The 26514-nt window shown below is 32.0% G+C and overlaps 2 protein-coding genes across 2 annotated transcripts in view; one reads left to right on the top strand and one right to left on the bottom strand.

Annotated features, from left to right (window-relative positions):
* LOC105144953 (tubulin glycylase 3A) overlaps positions 1–11341 on the top strand; it is a 33353-nt gene extending 22012 nt beyond the window's left edge. The window contains 19 exon segments of the mRNA XM_087416217.1: positions 751–862; positions 993–1065; positions 1067–1200; positions 1510–1755; positions 1758–1801; positions 1803–1857; positions 1860–1922; positions 3490–3515; positions 3517–3629; positions 3662–3732; positions 3735–3882; positions 4176–4232; positions 4234–4386; positions 6838–6857; positions 6860–6882; positions 6885–6909; positions 6912–7094; positions 8707–8950; positions 8952–11341. Coding sequence (XP_087272343.1) covers positions 751–862; positions 993–1065; positions 1067–1200; positions 1510–1755; positions 1758–1801; positions 1803–1857; positions 1860–1922; positions 3490–3515; positions 3517–3629; positions 3662–3732; positions 3735–3882; positions 4176–4232; positions 4234–4386; positions 6838–6857; positions 6860–6882; positions 6885–6909; positions 6912–7094; positions 8707–8950; positions 8952–9009 — 1848 coding nt within the window. The 3' untranslated portion in view covers positions 9010–11341.
* A 100-nt stretch (positions 11342–11441) lies between these two features.
* LOC105144952 (zwei Ig domain protein zig-8) overlaps positions 11442–26514 on the bottom strand; it is a 37542-nt gene continuing 22469 nt past the window's right edge. The window contains exons 3-6 of the mRNA XM_087415893.1: positions 19553–19763; positions 17315–17442; positions 14557–14725; positions 11442–11895 (exon numbers count right to left, since the gene is read on the bottom strand). Of these exons, the coding sequence (XP_087272019.1) occupies positions 11786–11895; positions 14557–14725; positions 17315–17442; positions 19553–19763 (618 nt within the window). The 3' untranslated portion in view covers positions 11442–11785. The remainder of the gene's footprint in view (positions 11896–14556; positions 14726–17314; positions 17443–19552; positions 19764–26514) is intronic.

Here is a 26514-nt window from a genome sequence, read left to right as displayed (position 1 = left end):
AAATTTAATTAGATACACACTGCACAGATCTAAAAATAATTTTGTAGAACCAACAAAATAATTATGTAGGATGCTTAATCTGATTGCTATACAGAATGTTAAAACTTTTTACAGCATCATTATTAGCGCTTAACATTAGAACGATTGATGGTGTTTCATTAGAATTAATGAAGATGTCAATTTGGTAATTTTTTATTCTTGATTTTGATTAGAAAAAAATTATTTTGATGCTATTTACGTTAGATTATTATATCATTATTAGAATTATTTTTATTCTATTTACATGTTTTTAATATTCCATATTATATATCTAATAGAAAAAAGCAAAAAATTGAAATGATTAGCGGAGCGAAAATGGCATCTTCGACCGTTCTAGTGTTAAATATTCTACGTAATTATTTTGATTCAACAAAATTATTTTTAGATTTATATCTTGATAAATTTTTAGGTACTTCGACAAAATCGTTCTTTCCGTCTATAGAAATGGCTCTGATATCTTGGACGAAAAAAGAGTTGACAAATTACATGGATCAAATGACCAAATGAATTGTTCAAATGTGATTTGTTAATTTTTTTCTCCATCCTTCAAGATCTCGAAACAATTTCTAACATTATAGATATGAAAAATGGAAAATTTAATCGATTAAAATACAAAAATTGTGTTAAGTTATATTTGTATACAATTCAATGTGTTTTTATGATTATTGAATGCCGTAACATTTTTGCAATTAACATCAACGCCATTCACAGAAGCACAAAATATTTCTTCTACGAGATAAGCTGCCAAAACTGAAGGAAGCGCTGGAAGCACGAGGGTGGGTGCAGAAGTACGGGTCAACTAAAACGAGAATGCTGCCATACGGTTAGATTGTAGATTGCGAACGATAAAGTTAATGCGCACCGCCGGCAGAATACGGTGCCGTACATCACACCGCCGGAGGATGAAATACTGTCGCTAATGTCTACCATTTTCTATGTGCTTCGACGATTAGGCACTGCAGCTAACTTAGAAGCTCACTCCTTGGGCGATATCACGCAAGCGGATGAAACTTTGAACGAGAGAGCTGATTTTTGCCTTCTTGCGGTACAAGCAGCCCGACTTTACATGGGATTGCAGGAACAATTTCGTCGAGTGGCATCACGGATTCGACAATGTTCTACTCAACAAATACCAAAAATTCTTCGTTTATACTTCGAAGATACTGCCCTAACTAGCCCGACTATTCTTGCCAAATGGTAGCGAATATTTCGAGAATATTTTCTTGAGCATAGATATTGCTCATATATTTCTTTCTAAATGGTCTGACTCTAAACGTTACCATCTAGTGTTATTTCCAAATACCTACCGCTGTCGCAAAACGTTTTATGAAAATGCTACTTTGTTTCAAAGGAGCCGAGTTGCGGATTCTTTGCATTCTCGGTCGGAATTGTCACCGTTCCGCGATCATGGAGAATTGTCGCGTAACGCGTGATAAGTAAAACAGTCCCGAATTGCCGCACGTGTGTAGTTCGGAATGGCGCACTTACTGGAAGATGCATATTGGCTATACGAAGAGAACGTGTCTGATGCCCTGTTCCCGCGCACCTACAATCCTAGCACGGATCAACAAGCCTTCGTGGAAGACTTCCGACTGACCGCGGCTGCGGGTGTACTCAAATGGTTCATTCGTGGTACAACAGTGGCCGAGGGGATTCTCGTGGCTAATTCAGAAAAACGACGAGCTATCCCGATCGCTAAGCTGGAGTTCGCGATAGATGTTGCGAGGAGTTCGTCGCCATCGCGACACACGAGAACATCAATGGCAAAAAAAGGAGAGCAACCGTCCGACGAGGAATGGAATTATTTTTTGAACAATCACACGCGCTTCATCACAGAGTCAGTATCGATAGCTCGTCGCAAGAAAAAAGTCACAAGCTTCTTCAGATATAGGATTCGCGCAGTAAACTGCAATTATGTTACAGATTTGCGAAAATAGTTATTCTTATTTTTTCTATATTCAAAGAATGGAAGATTTAATTGAAATTAATTAACTCAGGTCTCTCCCCTTATTCTATTCTGCACGTTAATTAATTTATCATCGGATTATCGCGAGAAATCACGACCGAACGATTCATAATAGTATTCGCTATTGAGCATGCTTGGCGGTTTCTCGTACTATCGTCCGATATTAAATTAATTAATGTACAGAGTATAATAAAGAGAGAAACTCACTATTAGCAAGTTGAATTTTGGTTTCATGAGAACCTGTTACAGTTCTTCAACTTTATTATATTTAACTTTATTTTAACTTCATTATATTACGATAAAATAGCGATAAAATAATTTTTTTCATTTCAATTTTAAATTTTATTTTAATTTTTATTTTTTAATTAAATCAACTATTTGTATTCAAATATAGCAGATTCTATTCTTGAATTGATATATCGGTTCTTATTTTCATTGTTCTCTAAACATCATTACGCATTTTCCATTAAAACCTATACTTTCGAAAAAGACGCTATTTTTTCGACAAAAGTGTATCACGTGTTGAACGATCGATTGTGTTAGAATGGCGTGTTTATTTCGCACTTCCTTCTGATTCGCGCTAATAATAGACGCGGTTACGAGGTAGCATAGGCAACAAAACCAAACTGTGTTAATTATTCGAGGCGCACGAAAACATCCTTGCATTAAACATGTTCCGAGATGCTGCCGCGTGATACCATTAACTCTTAACTGATGAAACGAAATTAAAGGCTCATGATAACGAAACGCTAAGCCGTACAAGTAAAGGAAAGACGTACGAGATCTTTAACTGATGTTTATTTATTGATTCTGCAAGTCCGTTTTTTATATCCAGGAATTCTTTTTTTTACCATTTCATGCCTCGTAATAGTGAAATTTTATTTTATAGATTGTCAGACTTTGCTTCAATTAAGTGATCTCATAAAAAAATATCACAAAAGAGATTTTAGTTTATTGCATCGATTTCTTAGCGATGAAGTCTTAAGAACTTCCGTGTCGCGCGCACATAAATTAGAAAATGTCAAATACGTGCTTATTACTAGTATCTAACAACCTATATATAAGGTTGTTATTACTGATTTACACTTTTACCAAAACAAGCACATAATTTATACGTATTCGCAATGGACAATGTATATTTTGTTCACGTACTATAGGCAAACTTTATACGCGAAATCCACCCTCCTTTCCAATTCTTTCTAAGTCTTCGATTGAAAAGAAGATTTGGGGGTGAAATTCGACGTCACCTGACAATCTCTCACAATTCCTCGATTGAGACATTCCGCGATTTCATTAAATTAATTTCGCTTCGCCGACAGTCGAATTGTGGTCTCAGCTTCGGCCTCCGGGGGATCCAATTCGTCGGCAGATGAATTTATTCGAACTTTCCGGAATTAAAGTCGAGAGATCCACGAGTTGCCACGAGCACCGCAACGAAAACTGAGACTCTCCCGCATAAATCGATATCAATATCGTTCGTTCGTAGAAATGTTTCCTGACCGCCGTCACGAATTTTGGAGAAATTAAAGACCATCTATCCGCAGTATGAGATGAACGACATAAGAGGTATTTGGATTCTAAAACCCAATCATTTGTGTTGCGGCAATGGCATTGTTATATCCCAAGGATATAACAATACCATTGCAGCAACACAACCAATCTCAAGGATATCATGCACAAAGTTGAGCAGAAGCCTAAAGATTATTACATCGTACAAAAATATATTGGTATGTTTTTATTCAAACACGTTGCAAGAATCGCATTCTTGTTAGTCGCGTTATTTATATATCAAAACGTCCCTTGCTGATCAAAAAGACTAAATTTGGCATACGACTATGGTACCTGGTAACATGTACGTTCCCTCTCACAATATGTATATATCTCACAATATATATTCAAGTAAATCGTATCACAATTAAATTATCTTGTATAGTATTAAAAAATGTTCTTTTACATCGTCCTTACCAATTATAAATTCCATCTTGTGCGAAAATCATCGTTATATCATTTATTTGATTTATTGTCTTTAACATGTTCTTTCATATAATATTTTTAATATTTCTATTTCTTTTGGAAGAAGAAAAAAAAGTAAAGTAAGATTTGTTTAAAAATAGATTTTAACATTACTATCACTTTATTTTTGTTATAATATACACCTCCTATATTCTGCATTCAGAAAAGCATTTCTTCGGTTCAGCTCGAAGCAACATACTTTCTCGAACTATCACGATTCACATTTGCAATACTGCCGTTCAAGAGAAGTATGACGATGAGAAGAGACGCAGACAGCAATGGAGGCAGGAAGACCCCGAGGAATCCGCCAGTAGCAGATCAGTGCGCGATCAAGGATGGGACTGCGAGAAGCTGAACGAATATTTGAAGTAATCTCTCGTCTGTGCGAAGACGTTTCGATTATCCATTCGTCACGTCGTTCGGTCCCCGGGAGCATTCCAAGGAAATTGATAGGGCCCCTGTGCAAATACGCCTTCTTCGAGAAGCGCGTTCGTCCGAGAATGTTCGGGCACGAGAACGTTTCGCCGATGATAACGGCCTTGCCGTGCTCTCCCCGCCGTTCCTTTCTGGAATGACAAATCGAATAAGATTTTTCGATGACGCGACGTATATTCGACGTCCACGTAATTGCGAATAAAGCAGAAATATATTATCCGCGATTTTGCTCGTGAATGGACTCGATGTGGATGTGTATGCTACTACCACATGGAAGAAATCGTTCCCGAGACATGTACCCGAGGCTTTCTATCAAAAATTTCGCTATTGTTTTATTTCAACGATAGTAACTTCGCCGGTTACCTTTGTTCTGCGGCCGAAGTAAATGGTATCTTAATGATGATCGGATATGGGAAGTTAAGTATCCAGTGAGGGACAGAAAGATTATACAGAGTAATTCACTTAAATCGACCATCTGAAATATTTCGTTTATTTTTGATGATATAAAAAAACGTTTCAAATGAAAGTGGAAGGGTTTCGAGGGGGACGCATTTTGGTCATGTTGGTTTTTTTTAGGTGGAGATCAAAAAGATATGAAGGTTACTTCCACTTTTTTAAATAAAATTGTATGATTTTTTTTATATAATATGATTTCTTTAATTATTCTGCATATCAAAGTAATAATATAAAAAAATCAATAGTTGACGAGATATTTTACATTTTATTCTGGCACATATTGACATAAAATGTTAAATAACTCGTAAACTATTAACTTTTTGATAATCGTACCTCAATACGAACAAAATGAGATAAATCAGTTGGTGGAAAGGAAATATAATACATAGTTGCTTATTTAAAAAATTATCCATTTTACATATTTTTTTAAAGCAATGATATGTTTTCACTAACTGATTCATCTCATTATTCTGTTCATAAAAGTATTAAGGTATAATTATAAAAAAGTAATAGTTTACGAGGTATTTAACATGTCAATATGTATCAGAATAAAGAGTAAAATATCTCGTAAACTATTGGTTTTTTGATATAACTACCTTAATACTTTTATGTGCAGAATAATTAGACGAATCAGATTATTTTAAAAAAATCATACAATTTCATTTTAAAAAGTGAAGATGACCATATCTTTTTGATGCCTCTACCTAGAAAAAAAACAACATGACCAAAATATATCCCCTCAAAACCATTTCACTTTCGTCTGGAACATTTTTTTGTATCATCAAAAATAAGCGAAATATTCAAGATGTTCGATTCAAATAGATCACCCTGTATAGTAAAAGAGAAAAATATTTTATTGCAAATATGCAACTCGAAATTTGATAGTTTATTCCACAATATCTTTATGTTAATTTAGTATATTTTGCCATTTTGTTTAATTCTATAATCTTGCAATTTTTACAGAGTCCTAATAGATTTAATTTATTTAATTTGTTTATAATTATTAATCTTATTGACTTTGTTATTTAAGAGAATCTCAACTTTGTTGAGATATAGAATTTTCCTATTTTATGAGATTTCTAATTTATTTCTTATAACAATGTTATGTCATTGCATTATCAATATTCTGGTAAAAATGATTTTTTAAATAAATATTGACTCTACAAACAATTTTATACAGATCATCATAAGCAAAGATTTTTTTGTGCAGCAGTATAAAATATAACAGCTTACAATATTTTTTTAGTTTATTATTTATTTTGGAATCTATGGAAAAAGATATGATTGTTTGCGAAGCCATAGTTTATTTACGATAATTGCACTTTTCAATGAAATACGAGCTTTCACTTTGATTATTGACGCTGAGAGGACTTCTCCATCACTACAAATGTTTCAATTTATCGCAACAAAGTTTTTTTCCGCTAAAACTGTCCAATATATACAAAATATGTTTTATTCAACTTGTTCCATCTGAATTAAAAATATGCTTAAATCATTTTTGTCTACGTATAACGTGTATCTCATGTTTTTAGTTATGTAAGTTCTAAACCCGTTTTCATTATGACACTGAGTGACTGATTTTAAAAATAAAACAGAACATTTCCGATATTGTAATGTGAATCCTATTGTTTTAATAATTTATAATAGTTTTATTGATTTTTAATTTATTTATATTTTTGTTGTCACTTTTTATGAAAAATCAATCACAAAATCTCGAAACATATGATACTACTTTATTATTTTTATTATTAAACTAATAAATGTAGAAATAAGTAAAGAATACACATCTCAAAATTAAATCAAGTAACCTATAGCTGTAAGTAGAGAAACCGTGAGGTTTATTCATATGTAGAATATTTTATTTTCAAATTAAAGAAAAACTACTTACAATTGAAATAAAATTAATGGGCAAATGTTTGCTTTTCTAGATCCATGGGCCATGAAGATGAACATATTATGATCTGATTTATCCGAAAAAATAACGGAGACCATCGTTCTGATGAGGCAGCACAGAATCATATGGAGAGGCGCCGTTGCAGTTTCGAATTCTACAGCGCCGATTTCATGCTGGCTGAAGACATGTCAGTCTGGCTGATCGAAATCAATACCAATCCCCGCATGCATCCGCCAAGCTCCAGATTGACAAGACGCCTTTACTCTAACATATTGGAGAACCTGGTGAAAAGTGAACAACAAAACGGATATGAGAAAGTTATCATAGTGTTCAAAAGAACATTTTTCCAAGATGGCGACGGAAAAGCGGATGTGGATTGATGAAGGTAAAACTGAACAATCCGCGTGCTATTAACACTTTGTCTTTGCACGAACTTCAGAAATCGTTTCTGATCTGACCATATATCTGATTAGACGAGTTACGCGTCATCCGAACAATCAACCCGAGACGGCTCTCTCTCTCTCGGTTTGCTAGAATGATAACGGTGACCATAATTCGCGGCGACGTAATGCCGATAAGCGCCGCGTGCTCTGCGTGATGGATTTACGCGAGGAATTAACCGCGTTAGCGAGATTTCCGGAGCGCAATTATCGAGCCTGAAATGGTCAAACACCTGATTGCATCAATTATATCTTTAATACAACTTTCGCATATTGTCTTTGATAAAGAAATAAAATAATTGAATTGATCGAAATAATTTTCATCATGTTTTCAAACTTATTTTTAATAAATATCGATCATTTATCAATAATTTTAAACTTATGAAATGCACGGATATTTATTCTATTATTATTTACATCAAAATATTTTATAACATAAAAAGGATTTATAAAAATGCTGTACATGAATGAAAGCAAACATTAATTGAAGCAAATTTATCTTGGAAACGTGTGTATCAGAATTTTTGTAATATGCAATCTGATGTTAATAATATAGAGATATTAAATTAACACAAAAAAGAGATAATATTAAATAAAAATATTAAATTTGCAATAATAATTCATTTATTATGACTACCGATAAATTTAAACAATGGAGCTTTGTGAATTGGTTATATAATCAGTTCTTTCATATTCTCCAACAAGTTGAAAAAAGTTTCATTTTCCCTATTCTTTGTCCCCCATATGCATGGCTTTTTATTAAATTCAATATTCTATCTTTTTTAGAAAAGAGCTGATATATGTACGTCGTTTGTATTCATTAATAAAATCGCTGTGATCTCTTTTTTGAATTCATTTTTGAATATTTAATTTTCTGAATCTGTCGAACGCAATCATATCGAGCAAAAATATTGAACGTTTATAAATAGACGAATGTATTAATTCTTGTAATAATAGCGTATATAAATGATTAATAATTTTTAATAAATTTTTTAATAATTAAAGATAAATAAAATAGGTATATTACAGTTAACATACTTTTCCACATTTAAAAATACCGGATGTTAATTTACCAATTTTAATAATGAAATAAATCAAAAATTCTGTTGCTCTTACACCGAGATTTAAATGCCGAGAACTTATCACAATGTGACAATAATTCATTATCTATAAAATATAATTAAAATAAGAATTGAGGATATAAAGACAAATATGTAATACATATTTAAAATAATATATAAATAATACTAATAAGATAGGTGAATAAGAATCTCCATCGCGTATTCTTTCAATGATAAATGCAAGTGACATAAGAGGGTATAAAAAAAACTAGTGTGTGGCAGCGCACGGTTTCTTTTAATCTGCTAATCTGTTTTCTGCAAACTCCATCACCGTAATCTAGGTAAAAGCGATTTTCGGTAGTATGGTGCACGGTGAAAATCCTTCGATCGCTTTGCTTACAGTGATAATGGACGTGCCAGTGAACGTTTGCGCCGACACGGGTGGCTTCAGTCTGATCTACAAGCAGGACATACCCGACTTCCAGCCATACCTCGGTCCCTACCTTTTCGTAGCTGGCAAGTCGATGACACTGCACGAGCAGCCGCCGGAACTGACATCGGAGAAAGAAAGAAGGGCAAACATTTGCGGTCCCTGGAGCAAGAGGTAATGTGCAAGAACCGCCCCGCCCATGATTCTACGCTCGAGAGAACGTGGCAGATCTTATTGACCATTTGAAAGCCGCTCGGTGCACCGCGGCCAATTGATGTGAAACCCTCTTAGTCGATGCCATAAGATAAACATGAAAACGATCGGTGAGGCAAGTGATCCTTCAATATTTACAGGTGCGTGTTCAATCGAGAAGCAGATTATAATTTAATATAGAATATATTACCCTATCATGGGTCACTAATAACCGAGCGATTTCTTATTTTTTCTTAACTTATGAGTATTTTGATAATTATAACTTATACTACATTTTGTTATTTTCCAAAATGAAGTTTAAACATTTGTTCTAGAAAGTTGAATATAATGTTTGTAAATTTTCAGAGATTTTTTTAATCATTTTAAATAAGTGAAAATATGAACGGGTTCTAGTAATCCACGATAGTAGGAATGAGGCATCAAATTGGACATGGTGTTATAAAAGTTAATACGGAATTTTTTTATCCCGGATATATATCAACTTCAATAGATATGTATATCCTAAAAAAATATCTGTATGAATTTAACACTATGTTGTGTCTATATCAAGAGAAACACTAGTAGTGTCTCGGCGCTAAGCCACGCGCAACGACACTACCGTGGCTACTTTATGCGAGATAATTTTCACCAGAGTTGGAAAATGACGCATTACTTGTAACATCGTTATCATTATCATTACCTTTTTCTATCTCTAACAGTAACGAGAAACGTTGTTATACTTTTACAGTAACGATACTAAATTCAACGTTACTTTTATTGTTACTTAAATCCCTTATCTTTGTATTTATTCAATAGGTCATATTTTATTTTATTGGAATATTCTTTAAATAACTATATTAATATTTAAAAACAATGTTTAACAAAAATACAATATTGTTTTATAAAATCTACGTTTGTAAATTATAATCTGAATTCTTAAAGATAAGCATATATAAAGATATTAACATTTAAAGAATTATGGAAGACTTGCTAGATACTTGTTCAATATAAAGAAAAGCTAGCCTATATAGAGACTGATTTACAATTTTTAATTTTAATACTTTAAGCTCAATAAGTTAATTTCAGTAAGTTTAATTTTGATTGTTATATTTAACATTGATTGTTAAATAATGAAATTCTTTAATCTAATCTCTCACTTTAACATTACAAAAGTAATGATAAAAAAGTAACAAATTGTTATTTTCTAAGTAACAATAACGATAATGGGTTACTTTTTAAAATTAGTAATGAGTAAAGGTACACGCTGAAAAAAAAAGTAATTTTGGTGAAAAATGGACGAATTAAAATTTTCTGGTTAAATCTACTAACATTCCAATTGAAATAACTAGAATTCTGATTAGAATAATTATTCTGGTAAAAATAAGAATTCTAATAGATTTTACCAGAAATATATCAACCAGAATTCTGATTACCTCCACTAGAATTTTAATCAATTTAATTATTAGGTGTTGGAATTAATTCGTAGCGTTTTTTAATGAAAGAATGTTATTTATTTCACATGAGCATTAAAAAATACATTAATGAAAGTACTTCCCATCACTTGTAAAACGCTACGAATTAATTCCAACACCTAATAGAAAATTCTGATTCATTCATTTTTAGCAAAAAATTTTTTAGTCTAACAAGTTATTTTTTACATAAAAAATAACAGTAATGATAACGCGTTATTTTTATGAAATAATGTTTCCAACTCTGATTCTCACCGTATTGATGTTAATAGTAACACCAATATGATGTAGATATAACATAGATTTTAATCCATATCATGATGATATTGAAATTAATATCGATACCAAGAGAATTATACGAACATCGCATGGTGTTAAATTCACACTGATATTTTTTTAGAGTGTGTTAAAATTTGAATGACTGTATTGATATTGATAAAAAAGATAGTTCAAGGTGGTGAACGGAATTGCAGGAGACTTCGTTTTCTAATCGAGGGCACCATCGCGCGATTGAACGCGAAATTTACGCGTCCGTATTTTTTTACAATAAATTTAGTACTACGCCGTAATTAACGAGCGTGAGATAGCGCAGTGTAATTAATGTTATCATTAATAAGGCGATGACCGCGTGCGCTGGCATTTCTTCTTTCCACGTCTCTGAAGAAAAGCGCATGGTTTGAAGAGATGTGATGGTTGCACTATTGGATATAGCGATGTAAACTTCTTCGAAACATAACGAAGTAAACTTTCTCAGTCGCGGTGATTGACGGAGTACTTTTGCGAAAAATTTGCACCACGATACATAATCTTGTTGGTGACGGTCTTACATTTATACTTTCCAAGAGAACGCTAGGAAAATCTACTTACTAAACAAATTTATATACTAATAATATGAAAAAATAAAAAATTTAAACATTATTATAGGATAGTCTAAATTAACATAAAGTCATTATTATTTGCTTTGGCATATTGATTCAAAATCACCCTCACTTTGGCAGAAATTTATGACGACTCGATAGTCTCATGCAAGAACCAAACGATCCAGATAAAGACAATTGTTTTATTGATATGTACATACAATAAATTTATTTACAAATAATACAATAAATTTTGACGTCGTAAGTTATTTGTTCTTGATGATATATGTTAACAAAATACTACGCTCTTACCGATTATTGTGCCGTGCTGATATTTGAAAATTCTTTTGGTCACGGAAGTTCGATTTTTGTCTTTTCTTTTAAATGTAAACTGTAATGTTCGGTTTTACCCTGCACAAATATTTATCCAAGAAACGTTAACGACGTTAAATAGGTAATCCGCGATTCTCAATAATCGCGCTTCTCGTTCCATCGCGTGTGTCGGGGTAAGTGTGTTTTCCGTACTTCTCGCTTTATATAAACATTATATTAGCTATTACTAAAATTATAAAACAAATCGGCCGTGTCTTGCTATACAAGGAGCTTCCGCTTTCCCCGTGGTGCATCGCGGCTGGATGTTCTTCTGCAACAGAAATTTTCATCGATTCGACACGGTAATCTACGAATGGATTATAAACAGATAATATATGATTTTATGTGATTTTATCATATATACTATAAAAATATGTAAAATCTATATTATTTATATTAATATTTAGTTTTTAATTTAGGATGAATTAAGTAGATAGAACAATTATAATTATAAAATAGTATTCATAAAATATACGAAATAAAAAGAAATACACCTTATATATACATATATATATATTATATATAGACAAAAAAACGGACCGAACTAATTTGTACTCCTATATATGTATAGAAGTTGTTATTTTATACTTTATCTAATTTTATTTGCATATTATCTTAAAGATTTGTGAACGCGAACTCCACACGTATTGCTATAATCTTGCAACGTTATTATATAAAACTTAAGTAGTTATCCCTCCTTCTCTGTGTCCCAGAAATTAGTAAATACCAACTCAATTGAAAACCGATACAGATTCCTCGCAAGTCTGAAACTAATAATGCACCGGACTTTAATTAGTTAGATGACAAGCTAAATTGAAATTGCCAATACAAAACGAGTTTAAATGCTTTCTGGAAAATTACATAGGCGCGGCAAAAAGACAAGATGGTAACAAATGAACATTAACTTTGGTTATACAAGTGTAACTAAAATAACGCCCACTAATATATAGTATTATTCCTAATAAAAAACTAAGGCGAAAAGTCTTCTACCATTTTGAAGTTTTCACCATATTTTTTTTAGTTGCCCAATGAACAAGATCGCGATGTATAAGATAGCTTTAAGAGTTTTTTAAAAAAATCTTCAAAATATTTCACAAAGAACACGGAAAGATATCTTAAAATTGTCTTAAACATCGATTTTATCCATTTATTCGGCAATCTTTAGAAATTAATATCTCGTTAACTATTGCAAAATGATAGAGGACTTTTCGACTTAGTTTTTTATTAAAAATAGCACTGTATGATTAGTGGGCGTTATTTCAGTTACACCTTGTATATATATATTGTATGTACTTCGTGTGTTCATCGGTTTGTTCTGCTTTTTGCACAGAAACAACTAAATATTGTTACAAACAAAAATATTTGAATAGAAATGCGTTGTGTTGAAATTTGTATTGTTTTTTAAAAAAAACAATGTGCGTGGCGTATGCAAGAGCAATATCGCAGATAAATGATGACGATACATGATGACGATAACATATCTTCCTTTTGTGTAGGTATCGATGCACATGGATGAACTGTTTCATTCGACCAAACTGTCAGCTGTTGTTCTAGACAACACGCTTCAAATTTGTAATTTGATACATCGGTTTTGTCTGATTACGCATTGATCTGTTCATATATTATGAGTCAAAAGAAACAATTAGATATCTTTTCATAATTAGTAAACATATTTTAAGATATTTTCTCACGTCTATAATTCAATCAATCAATGATTTTTATAACTGACATAATTAAGTAATGCAGCAAAAAATCTGTAATTAATTTGAAAGAATTTCGTTAAAAATATCGAATCATGACAGAATTTGAAAAAATTAGAAGTGATTTGTTCTATATTATTGAAAATCTTTATTCACCTTGACTTTTGATCCCATTATGGTCAATCGATCTATACTTTGCCTAAGATTTTCTCTTAGGTATATATCCATTGCAGAAAAAACAGTTTGAAAAGATTAAGGCGTTTCTGAGAAATCTTGCAGATGGATAATCGAGCAAACAAATAAATATACGGACGGATGAATCAATATAGCGAAATTATAAAATAGTCACATCTACATTACAAATTTTTTTTAAGTATTTTTTTTCAAGTCTCTTACGTTTTTTTAAACAATAAATTCTATTGCGGATACAAATGTAATATATAGAGACGATGAAACAATTCGCACAATCAACTTATAAGCTTTAAAGCGTAAGGTCGTATTCGTATGACTTGGTTGCTTCAGTATGGGCGACAAAATTCGTAAATTCTGCCGGCTTCAAAAATATATCGAATTACAAAAAAAGCTCTTTTTTTCAGAATGGACGAAACAATCCGCTTTCGTTTGATTTTATTTTGCTCGTAACCGGACGCACTCGGAAATTGCGTGAAAATCAGGCTTTGTCATTGCTTTGTCATCGCGAATCGACGCATCGAGAGTGCGTTGCGTTCGACGAGAGAAAGAGAAACGAAAAAAAACAAGATTTTGAAATCCGCTGTATTTTGCAACTGCATGTAGTACGAGAGATCTGTCCGCGGTGTTCCGCGCCCGAGCAATCGACTGGCCGTAACCATCGATTTCAAGCTTAACGCGCGACTTGCCAGATAGATTCGGAGTTTGCAATATTTACAGAAAAGTCAATCAACGTTACTTTTGCGCAGCTCTCTACGAGTTCTCTCGTCGCGAGATGCGGCAGGCACTATTTCTGTCGATTCATTGTAATTGCGGTAAAGCCGCTTGGAGTTCGAATTTTTTTCAGTTTTCCGCTAAACCGCGAAATCTTGATCAGAAATTAAAACAAAATTTTTGCATCGCGGCAGAACATGAAAAATTGAAAAAGAAATAGGTGATAAAATAGAAATAAAAAAATTATTTCATCAAAATAATTACTTTATGTGATTTATAATATAAATTGTTTTATAACATATATATTGACAGAGTAGATTTCAACTCACCGTTTACAACGTGCACTTTTATACTGCTAGGATTCGCATTGCTCGGCTCGCATCGATAGATCCCGGAGTCGCTCGGCACGGCTTTTTGAATCATTAAACGACTCGTTGTTTCGGGCCCCTTTTCCGTAACAAGACTGATTCCTCCACGTGGCGAATCGAAATTGATAATCTGAACATAATTATAATATATTTGTATTTTTTCTTAAACAATGAAATTGTGCACGATTAATTGAAAATAGAATACACACACACACACACACACACACGCACACGCACACACACACACACATACATATATATATATATATATATATATATATATATATATATACATGTATAAACGCCAATAATGGAAGGACATCAAATTTACATACGTAATATAATCGCTTGCAGTAATAATAACAATATTATTCGATGCAAAATGATTATATGATTAAAATAATAATAAAGAAAAATTAATTAATTAAAAAACGTAAATATTTTATTCACATTATACATATGATATGTATTTTACATTTAGTCTCTCTCTCTCTCTCTCTCTCTTCCACTCTCTCCCCCCTCCCTCCCTCCCTCTCTCTCATTACATTTATCTTATAAAGATTTCGAGGATTAGGAATGTTATTTCATAAAAGTAACGATCGTTATAAAAAAAAAATAACGACGTTATGTAACATGTTACTTCCCAACCATTTCTGATTTAATTGCAACATACACTATACAACTACATCATATATTTTTCTTTTTATAATTTATTTACTTTTACTTATTTCTCACTTTAAAAAACTTCTGTTCTTGTCATATACTGATATAATTTAATTATATATTAGCTTATTATATATTAACGCTTATCGCTTGAGGAGACATAAGCATTTCACTTAACGCTTACAACGCTCGTGAAATCATTTCATCCTTGTTATTTATCAAATGTTAAACAAGGACAAACGATGCTCGCAAGCGGTGCGAGCGTTAAATGGAACGCAGCCATAGACATAGTCTTCTCAGAGCGCATAATAAATAACAATTTTATTCTCTCTTTTTAATCTCTATTTCTTACTGAAATTAAACTCTTTTTAAAAACAAGAGCCCCCTTCAAATTATTGATACATATTAATTTATAAGAAATTAAATTAATAGGTGAAGCTTTCTCTATGTCATGATTATATATCGGAAATAAGACGATATCTATCCGAACTTTACACTATTGAAAATTTCTGAGCTTCGAGCACCATGAGATGATGATAGCTTCAGGAAACTCTAATAATACCGGAAATGAAGACTAACTCCTCTTTTGATTCGCATCGTTTAATATCGAACATGTAGATGCGATGTCGTATGCGTTTCATCCGCAATCGTTCTTTCAAAGACACCGGCGCGCGCCTGTTTTCTTACATTCCCCGCTTTTTCCGACGCAATGACGCCCCTTTGGCGGAAGATAAAAGGCACCTCCCCGTGAGGTACGAGGTAAAGAATAGCAGGAAACGCGTATATATACGTATATGTTTCTTTCGTATTCTCTTTGAGAATAGACACGCGTAACGGCACGCCCCCGTAGATAGAATAGAAAACTATCCTTCGCCTTTCCTCTTTCGCTTTTCTTTCAGTGCTTTTCATTTCTCTTTTCTACAAAAAAAAGTTAACTCGTCCCATATCTCATACGATGGCAGAATCGTTTCGCCGTGTGTATATATCGCTTTAAAGAATAAATGATTATCCGCGAATCGAAAACCACGAAGGATTAATCGGAAAATAATTTCCTTGGCTGCCGCGTACGGTTATGCGAACGGCTAGTCTTCTATTTCGCGTTTCACTTTGATCAACGTGCGCGATAGTACCTTGCGAAAATTGTGTTACCTGCTGTTTTATTCTAGTAAAAGCACGTAGCTGGGCGAGTGTAGCGCGTATCTCCGGCGACCGATGGCATACCGATGTATCGGCAATCAGCCGAGAAATTACTGTCTACCCCCCTTTTTTTTTATCGATCGTTTGCTAGTTTTTACTACAAACCATGCGTACACGTACGAGCGTCTCATTAACGCGCGCAGAATAATTTCCGGCTCGGCCGATACCAAACGTGGAATTACAAATATCGGCTCGCAGAGGGGAATTTAAAATTATCTCGTCATCGTGAATAAAATGACGCGCGACGCCGCGAACGTTACGTCGCGCAAAATTATTCTAAAGAGTTCGTCAATATTAATGGGTTCCGTGGCGTAATGTGCTCTTTGTGTCCCGTGAAATGCGCGTTTACAATAACTTTTGTTGCACAAAGTGGTATTAAAAGCACAAAATGTATTTTCCCATCGCGAAGAAAATACACGCCGACAGACCATATTAATCATGTATGTCTGTTGTTGTCCGACGCGGCAAAGAGCGTCGTTATGCAACTCGTCGCGAGATAAATTACGGACAGGAAAATCGGAGATGGAACACATCGAGTCACGGTCTGGAATTCCGGTTTGCAAAACCACTGTGCGAAAATTATAAAACTATAGTCCATAATTACAGAACAAATTCTATTGAACTTATTATAATTCATTTGTTTTGTATAAGATGAGTAAAGCAAAATAATAGCTAGAATTAAATTGCGAGTCCCATTTTTCACATTAAAATTTTAATTAAATCTTATTATAAAAATTTTACTACAAATTCAAAACAAACTCAAAACTCGAAATTGTTATAAAATTTAAGGATTTTTTGCTTCTATAGACTCTGTTATCTTTCAGTAATTTATTTGTGAAAGCAAATAAATAACACTTACTTCCGTGTTATGACTCCAGGTCATCGTCGGAGGTGGTTCGGGAGCGTATTTTACGACGCACGTTAGATTGATGGTGCTGCCCTTATTGACGAAGAGGTCCGGCGCTCCAATTATAATGGTTATCGGCTCTAAAACAAAGACGAACGATTTCAGTGGTCTCTGCAGTTTAAGATGACCAACTTCTTAAGAAAGCAAAAAGGAACATTTAAACATTCAATAAACCGTCAACCGTTCAATATTAAATGTCGTAATTAAATTGTAATAGATTTTTTAAAAAAACATTTTTAAAATAATTGTTAACGAAACACATAAACAATAACATAAACAATAATTATTATATTTATAAATAACATTTAATGTATGATGTCACATAAGATCACAATAAAAATTACGTCAAGTTATGGGATCACATTTTATTGTTTAAAATTACATTTTTTTACTAAATGTATTTTATGAATAATATCGGGATGTTTAAATAAAAGATCATAAAAGTCTTCACATATTAGTTAAAAATTATATTTCACACTCTTATTATTTTTATTTATATATTTTCACTTATTATTTCACATTTATTATTTTATATTTAGAAGAAGAACAATTTATAATCATGTTCTTAATTTGGAACAGTTGATCACTCATTTGTAGCTACGTGAATGGATCACTTAAAGGCTTAAATAATTAGACTATAGTTTCCCAACCTTTTTTAGCTCACCACCCCCTTTTCAAAATGCTTTTTGTTCAGCGCCCCCTTGACAGTAACCGGTAAACTGTCTCTGAACTCTAAATAAAGCAACAAAATGAAAATTATACAGAATCAAATAAAAAATATTTAAAAATTATTGCATAATATAAATTTATAAATATTAAAAAATGATCAATTAATGAGAAGTTTGAGCTTGATGTGACGCTAGTAATCTGTCTATATTTGATTCCATTTTTGTCAGCAGCATTCTTAAATCTCCGCGCTCAACTATTTGCAGTCAATTCCTCTTTTTCATCAAAAGATTTGTAATTAAACCCATTACCACATTAAATCCACATTCCAATTAATTAGGATAAAGGAAATGCAATAAAATTTTTTTGTTACAACCCATAATGCTGGGAATGTTTAGGGTTTAAATGTTTGTTTAAAAAATATTTAGGAGATTAAATTTCTCTAGCGCGTTCTTTTGCTCACTTGCTCCTCAACACCCTTCTACTACTACCCTTAGGACTACCAATGCCCCTCCCCCAGATCTCCTCAACGACCACCGATGAGTGATAAAGTCCACGTTGGGAATTTATGAATTGGACGATAATTTTTGTCACATACATTTTTATCATGTTCAATATTTTTATCGCTCAACCGAGTCCATCGTAAAGCGAGACTTTGGGTCAAGTTGCGCCGAAGATCTTCTACTAATTTAACTAATTTAAAGTATCATGGTCATTAACGAGAGATCTTTCAGATTAAACGATATCTCATACACGCTTCCTATTTGAATATAAATGCGTGAAACACAGGACGCATCTATTCTTTTATATGTTTCTGCCAAGTTAAGAAAATTGCGCATTTATAGTAAAAATTTAATGTAAAACATATTTTTTAAATATTAATTTAAAATGTGAAAATTAATTAGAAAATTTTATATATAAGAGATAGAAACATTACTGCTTCTTAATCGAATTTTTATGTACGGAAAATTGGATCAAGGATTTCAATTCCAGATATTTCCTTATGAAAAAGATATAAAAGAAAGAAAATTTCAATTATATACATACATATATAATTATATTGAAAATTGCAAACGTTTCCGAATTTATGAACGGCATGCTTTCAAGATTAATTATGAATGAAAATTTCTCTTCTGTATGTAGCTGTTAATTAAACGATGGTTATATTATACGCAAGCTAACTATAGAAGGTACAGGTCTGCACTTTCTTCAACTAGCAGAAAACTTTTGAAGTTATATTGCATACAGAGGAACGTTTGAGTCAAACTCATGATGTTACCAGGAAATTTATATCGCTTCAAATAAATATGTCTCTCAATGAAAGTAAAGTACGACTTTGAAGTTTCGTCACCAAAGTGAAAACTTGGAGGAAATTAGAAATTCAAGAGTTTTGTAAATAAGATCGTTAGCAAATATAACATGATATCTATTGGATATAGTCACTTCACGTATTTCATTTTTTTTCGTATTTCAAAAAAGTGAAAAATTAATGTTATAATTACATAAAATTAATTATTCGCTTACCAACTATCGTTAAATACACAGGATGGCCGATGGGCGGGGTCGTAGATATTTGGCACTCATAAATCCCGGAGTCCTTACGCTGAGGATATCGTATCCTCAAGGTCCAGTCCTCCGTATGAGGAGAGTGTAGTGCCTCGAAACGTTGATCGCTGGTATAGGTATAACGACCAACCGTTAACAAATGTATATCCCGATGCCTTACCCAGGAAACCTGCAAAATAAGATATTGCATCTTAGTCATTCTTATATCATTTTATTTTTTTCTATAGATACACAGATAGAAAAAAAAATTTTATTTGCAGGAATGATTCTATTCTCTAAATTTCTTATTCCAAAAGAGTTAAAATAGTGCCACTATTGAAAAAAATGTGAAAATGCATTCTTAAATAATGGTAACTTTTTTCGGAGTGAGAGTTTACACTTTTGGAGCGAGATTTACTCTACAAACAAAAAAGAAGTAAGATTTCTTTCCTTTTGAATAAATCTCACTCCAAAAGTATGAAAAAAAAGAGTGAAAATCTGTCACTCTTATTAAAAAGTGCAAATTTTCCATTCTTTTTCAATATAGTGACGGTATTTTTCATTACTCTTTATATTTTTTTATAAATTGGAATGAGATTTCACTTCAAGAAAATATAAAGAGTAATTAAAAATAATTTTGTTAATTCAATAACACTAAACTTTCTTTGTAAAGTGTCGAAAATTTGGGGTGCCTCACTAGGATCCACCCGAAATTACAAATATCTGCACAAAATTTGGATTAAAACTACGTGTATATCTTAATATAAAATGAACCACATATTGTGCAAAAATAGTATTCATAATTCTTGTGTACATAGGTAAGATTATATTTACTTTTCGAGATTTGTATGTAAGTTTGTGCATGTAAATGTCTTTCCAGAATGTGAGATGACCTATTACTTTTTTATGATCATTAAAATCGTAATTTTTTAAACTATTATAATCTTGATTTTAAAAAAAGACTACGGTAAGATTTGTGTGCAGTTAGTCAAAGAAGCAGAAGTCTCTGAGCCTCATCTGTTACTAATTGTAAGTCACAAGTAAAAAGTTACATTTTAAACATTTCTTTTCTCTTTTATTTCATTGTTAACCTATCGTAGAGTTTTGCACACGTCAATTTCGGTACTGCGATTTCATTACATAAAAAAAATTAGACATTTCTATGATAACTTGATTTACTAAAGAACTAATGAAATAAATAATATTTTATTAAAACGAAAGCATACCATGTTTATGTTTCATTAATACTATTATCTATTATATAAATTGATAAAATTATTTTTAATTAAATTGTTGCTGTTAAAAGACTCCTGTTTGTTCACTACTACACATTTATATTATGACGTCAGAAACAAGAAGAAAAATAGACAATAAAAATTTTTGCATGATATTGTATATTAATATGGAAATATATTTTAACAAAACAACTCTTATAATTAATAGAATATTTTAAAATATACCGCAAACTTTTTTTTTGTTCCATTAATTAATTAATGAATAATCATATACACTTGGAAATGAATTACGCATAATTAAAAACAAAATGAGCTATATTCACAACTATCCCAAATTGTCAAATTAATAATATATAGAAAAATAAATATGATTTAATTTCCTCCCGAAACAAAAAAATCATTTTCACATATACGATATATTTTATAAGTCTATCGATTGAAAATGGTATTTTGTTGAAAAATTATTCTATTTGAACATAATTTGAGAGAATTTTTATTCTATGCTTTCTTATTTCTATCACATCACAATCTGAAATAATAGTGAATGGAAGTCTTTATACAACATTTTTTTCATATACAATTGACATATTACCGCATTGAATTAATAATTGATTTCCGTTCATTTGTAATATTAATAATAAGACAGCTATACAAGTGTCTTTATAAACAGTTCAACTGATAATGTGAGATGTTTAAGATTATATATGTATACCTTAAAAAAATATAATATAAAAGTATAGAGAAAAAACTTATTAATTGTGTAATATAGTATATCAAATTACACGAATTTTATGTCATTGAGGATCAAAGCAAGTGATGCATGTATATAGGCCACGGCCATGTGAGGAAATAGTGTACCTGTATACATGTCATGGGTGGACTGTCAATATCAGGCGCGTTACTGCCCTACCATATATTTATATATCCTACGGCATTGCCTGCGGCTTGCATAATACATTGCTTGATGAATAAATCGAAAGCTTATTTGTTTATTTAATATCGCTGCTACTGTTGAATTTTTATTGTCTAAATCAAGAATGTGCCATAGCCTGAAAGGAGTAAACGAAATTCAATCAAATCTATAGAGATTATAATTTGAATGTACGTAAAAGTTTCATCAGAGTTTCAATGTACTCAATAATATATACTATAATAATTTTATCGCGCCAGCACGCAAAAAACATGAACAAAATTAATAATTGATATAAAAAAAGTTTCATCAACTGTATTCTCTGAAGTAACATTCACATTCGATTCATTAACCCTAATTAACTCTAGAAATTGGCGAAAATGGCATAACGACTGATACTCGTAAAATAATTTGTTTTATTCAATATTGATCATCCAATTGAAAAATCAAAAAGTTCATCGACTAAAACACAAATTAGCTCAATGAGAAATACCGCATTTTTATGAAATTAATAGGTACATAAATAATTTTCTTAATTGTATACGTAAAGTAATCGTTCTATAAATAAATGCTTGCATATCTTTTATTATTATTCAATTTATTATTACTTAATTTTTAATTTGATGAGGTTTTCAAAAATAATGTTATGTGTCAATGAAAAGTTTAATAAATTGCCGATTAAAATTTCAACTTGTCGTTCTATCGTGACTCAAAATATATATTGGATAAATATTAACAAAATAATTAACTGCTGTTCTTTTCCGGATATGAAATTACTCCCACCGCTATACCTACCAATAAAATTGATCGAGCTAAATATGAAAGCCATCAAAATCTTATCTTGATTCGCAATTTTATCTCCTAATGGTTGAGAGAGAAAAGGCATAACGCTTTCACAGAGATACATATACAAAGTGTCCCGCAATTTTTGGTCAAGCGCTTTTTTATAGATAGAGCACACTCTAAACTGAGTCGAAAAGTCCTCTACCATTTTAGAATTTTCGCAATGGTTAACGAGATATTAATTATTAAACATTTCCGAATATTGATCTCCAATAATTTTTTACTTAAATATTATCAATTTTAAAAAACAGCAAGAGATAAAAATTATTTATTTTCTTCTCATAGCTCTAAGAATTTTTTTCAGAATTTTTTATCAATTGTTTAGTATTATATTTTCTTATTGGCAACTATTTTTACCGACATGAGAAAATACGATATTAAACAATTCTGAAAATATTAAATCAGAACTTCATTTGAGAAGAAAATAAGCAATTTTTGTCTCTCGCTGCTTTTATGTAAAATTGATAGTATTTGAGTAAAAAATTATTGAAAATCAATATTCAGCGATTTTTAGTAATTAATATCTTGTTAACTTTTGCGAAAATTTCAAAATGGTAGAGGACTTTTTGACTCAGTTTAGTCCGCTGTATTTACAGAAAAACATTTAGCCAAAAATTGCGGGATGTCTTGTATTGGCGATATTCAATTTTTTGCTTGCGTGAAAATATTTAAGGTGATTCTTTAATAAAGTGCCGAAAATTTGAAATGAGGTTTGTCACTGAGGTTTGTCACCCAAAATTACAAATATCTGCATAATTTGGATAAAATATTAAAAATACGTGTATATCTTAATGAAATATTATAGTATGAAACATACGATAGTAAATCAAGAGTTGCATCTTCATCGAAAATATTATGTTTACTTTTTGATATACTTGAAATGCAAGTTTATGCACATAAATATCTTTCCAAAATAACCATTAACTTATAATTTTTTTGTAATCATTAAAATTGTAATTTTTTGAACTATTATAATCTTGTTTTTGAGAAAAATCTATGATAAAATTTGTGTGCAATTAGTCAAGGAAGCGTCTAAGCCTTATCGGTCATTAAATTATATGTGAAAGGTTACATTTTCAATATTTTTTTTTCTCTCTCATTTCATGTTAATTTATAATAATATAGAATTTTGCACACATCAATTTCGGTACTTCAACTTTATTACATAAAAAAATTGACATTTCTATGGTAACTTGATTTACTAAAAAAACCACCTTAAATTACTTGAAAGATAGGCATTTCGGGGTTCATTCAAATATAACTTATCGAAATGAATGAAAAGAGTAATTCCAAAAACACATTTTTAGGTTATGTATTTTATGTCCTCGAATTTCAAATCGAATTATGTATCAAACGGTGCTATGTGATGGCACATTTTAGAAAAAAATTTAATTTGAGTATAGGGATAGTCTTGAAGATATTGGCAGTCAAAGAGATCAAATTCCTAACATTTTTAATAATAAAATTGAGTAACTTTATGAGAACATAATAAAATTGAGTAAAAGTCTAGAGTAAAGAATAATGCAATTTTTTTATTTTGGCAAAAGAGAAAGTATTTGGCGTGATCGAACAGGTTGAACGTACATCGCGCTTTTCGGATCATTTTACGGAAACTTCGATGTATTAACTGATCGTGGGTTGACGTCCTCTCGACGGGAGTGACGTTGCCATGGAGAGATTCGTTTTGTCCTGGTTCGTCCTGCATCCGGCACCTGCGCCAGCTGGAGCTCTCGAGATGACACGACCGTGTTATTGGCATTAGCGTTGCCGGCTGAAAGCCAAACAAAATCTATCCATCCTGACGAAGCGATGGGGTTGCTGGCGAACGCTGAAGAACGGGACGAGGAAAACAGAGGCATCGCAACTGTCGTGCCGCGCACATCTAACACGCCGTGCGAATGCAAAATCGGCTTTTGGTAGCTAGCTATTGAAATCGATTCTACAGATTCTGGAGCTGTGAGAGGTTTTCAGTCGCGATCGTTTTAGTGTATACCTGGATTCAACTGAATTCTCCATCTTCATGCAGCTTTAAAGGGCGGCTTTTGCAAAATGGAAGGATTACATTTTCTAACTCGAGCGACGCAAATAGAGTCAAACGCTTTATACAGATTGAAAACTATAAATAATTTATAACAAAGTAAAAGCTTTTTTATACTGAAAAAAATAAAATATTTAATCAGAGTTAAAAATTAGAATTGTGATTGAAAAATTGAATCTTAAAATATGCTGTAAAGTAAAAATGGGATTTTAACTAAAAAATGATTAATTATTGTTGATAGATAATACAATATATTTTCGTTTCGTCAAGAATATTTTATCCGTTTATATATATGTATACGATGTCACATTCAATCTATTCAAGCGTTGCATCGAGGTGATAAAGGGTTTAAAAGCCACATAGTTGTAGACCGCAGTTGGATCGCGTTTATAGATTCGCCTATATGCGGACTACATTGGGATGCAGATATGATGTCACGATGGAGATTTCGCATTGTCCCATCTCAGCACCGAATCCTGACACTTGCGCGAACTACCGCGTACTCCAGATGACGCGTATGTGCCATTGGCATTAATCGCTGCATTGTTTGGCGAAATTCAACCGAAACCTCCGCATGGCAATGGTGCACGATACTATGCATGGCGCTGCATTTCTGTATGATTATACGGCTCTATGATTAGGGAAAGCGAAAATCGTGACGACGATCGTGCATTCATATTGCAATATCAGAATTACGTATTTTAAGAAAATTTTTTCTTATTAGAGAAAATATCTCTGTTTTTGAAGTTATAAATATATATTGAACATTTCTGCTTCCAATCATTCATATGTAAATGTATCAACTGTCTCGTTACTAATAAATGGTTATTATCCACTGCATTATATACATGTTACATTAATTTAATATTTTAATACGATGGCAATAATAATTTAATAATGTGATAACGTTTGGAGTTTGTCCAGAATAAATAATGGTTTACAATATTAATGTTAATGCAGTAAACTTTAAAGCCGATAATCACAAAATACTGCAAATGTATAGTTTTCTCTTCGCTTCATCGAATTTTTAATCTAAAATTCCTTTGAAATGAAAGAGAAGATTATGATTGGCCAAAAGCTTTATGATATAAAGTACACGTCAATCTTCGTAGAGAGCAAGAATAAGAGCAACGAGCACGGTATAGTACGGTTCTAATAATTCTAAGTGCTTTAATAGTACAGCATAGCTTTTATTTCAGGAAACAAGCGCAAAAACTTATCCAGAACATACTGACAGTAGTAATTTAGCTTAGCGCGACTGAAACAAGGTAAAAGCGCGCAGTGATACACATCCTGAGTGATAAAATTCCAGAGTTGGATCTATGTGCAACTCATAAGGCTCAAGGGACTTAAGTGTCAAGGGGTTGCGTGAAATAATTTCGTTCAGAAATAATGTCAATTTCTCAAAGCTACTTATATTGCAGTGAATATAATTGCTTGTTATTGTGCGCGTTTTTATTTACAATAATTACAATCATTAATGTAATACCCTCCCAAAACGTTGCATTTATGATTCAAGATATTGCATAAAGGATATCGATGTCGATGCTATTTGTCACTGTTGCGCGAATAAATTAAGCATCCAGAACAGTTGATATTTTATTTAGAATTAATAAAATTGGAATATTATATATTCTGACAAGTTCAATTATCGCTGCGTATGCTGCAGTTTACTTGAATTGCGGAATTATACGGAACGAACATTTTGCCATTTGGTTTAATTCCGTAATTCAGAACTACGTGTTGACAACACCTAATTCTGTACGTGATTCAAAAATTTAGGACAAGGGAAAAGGCGGAGAAAACTTTGATTAATATTCATAAATCATAGGAATATTGAGTAATATAATCATCGAACGATGCACAAACGTGAGAGCCATAGCCCGTGTTTACGATTACGCTCCGTTTATCAAGT

This window comes from Acromyrmex echinatior, chromosome 19, assembly GCF_024713525.1.
Source record: "Acromyrmex echinatior isolate Ae372 chromosome 19, ASM2471352v2, whole genome shotgun sequence".
Lineage (NCBI taxonomy): Eukaryota > Metazoa > Arthropoda > Insecta > Hymenoptera > Formicidae > Acromyrmex > Acromyrmex echinatior.
Note: the sequence above shows the minus strand (reverse complement) of the source record. Positions and strands in the feature narration are given on the sequence as shown.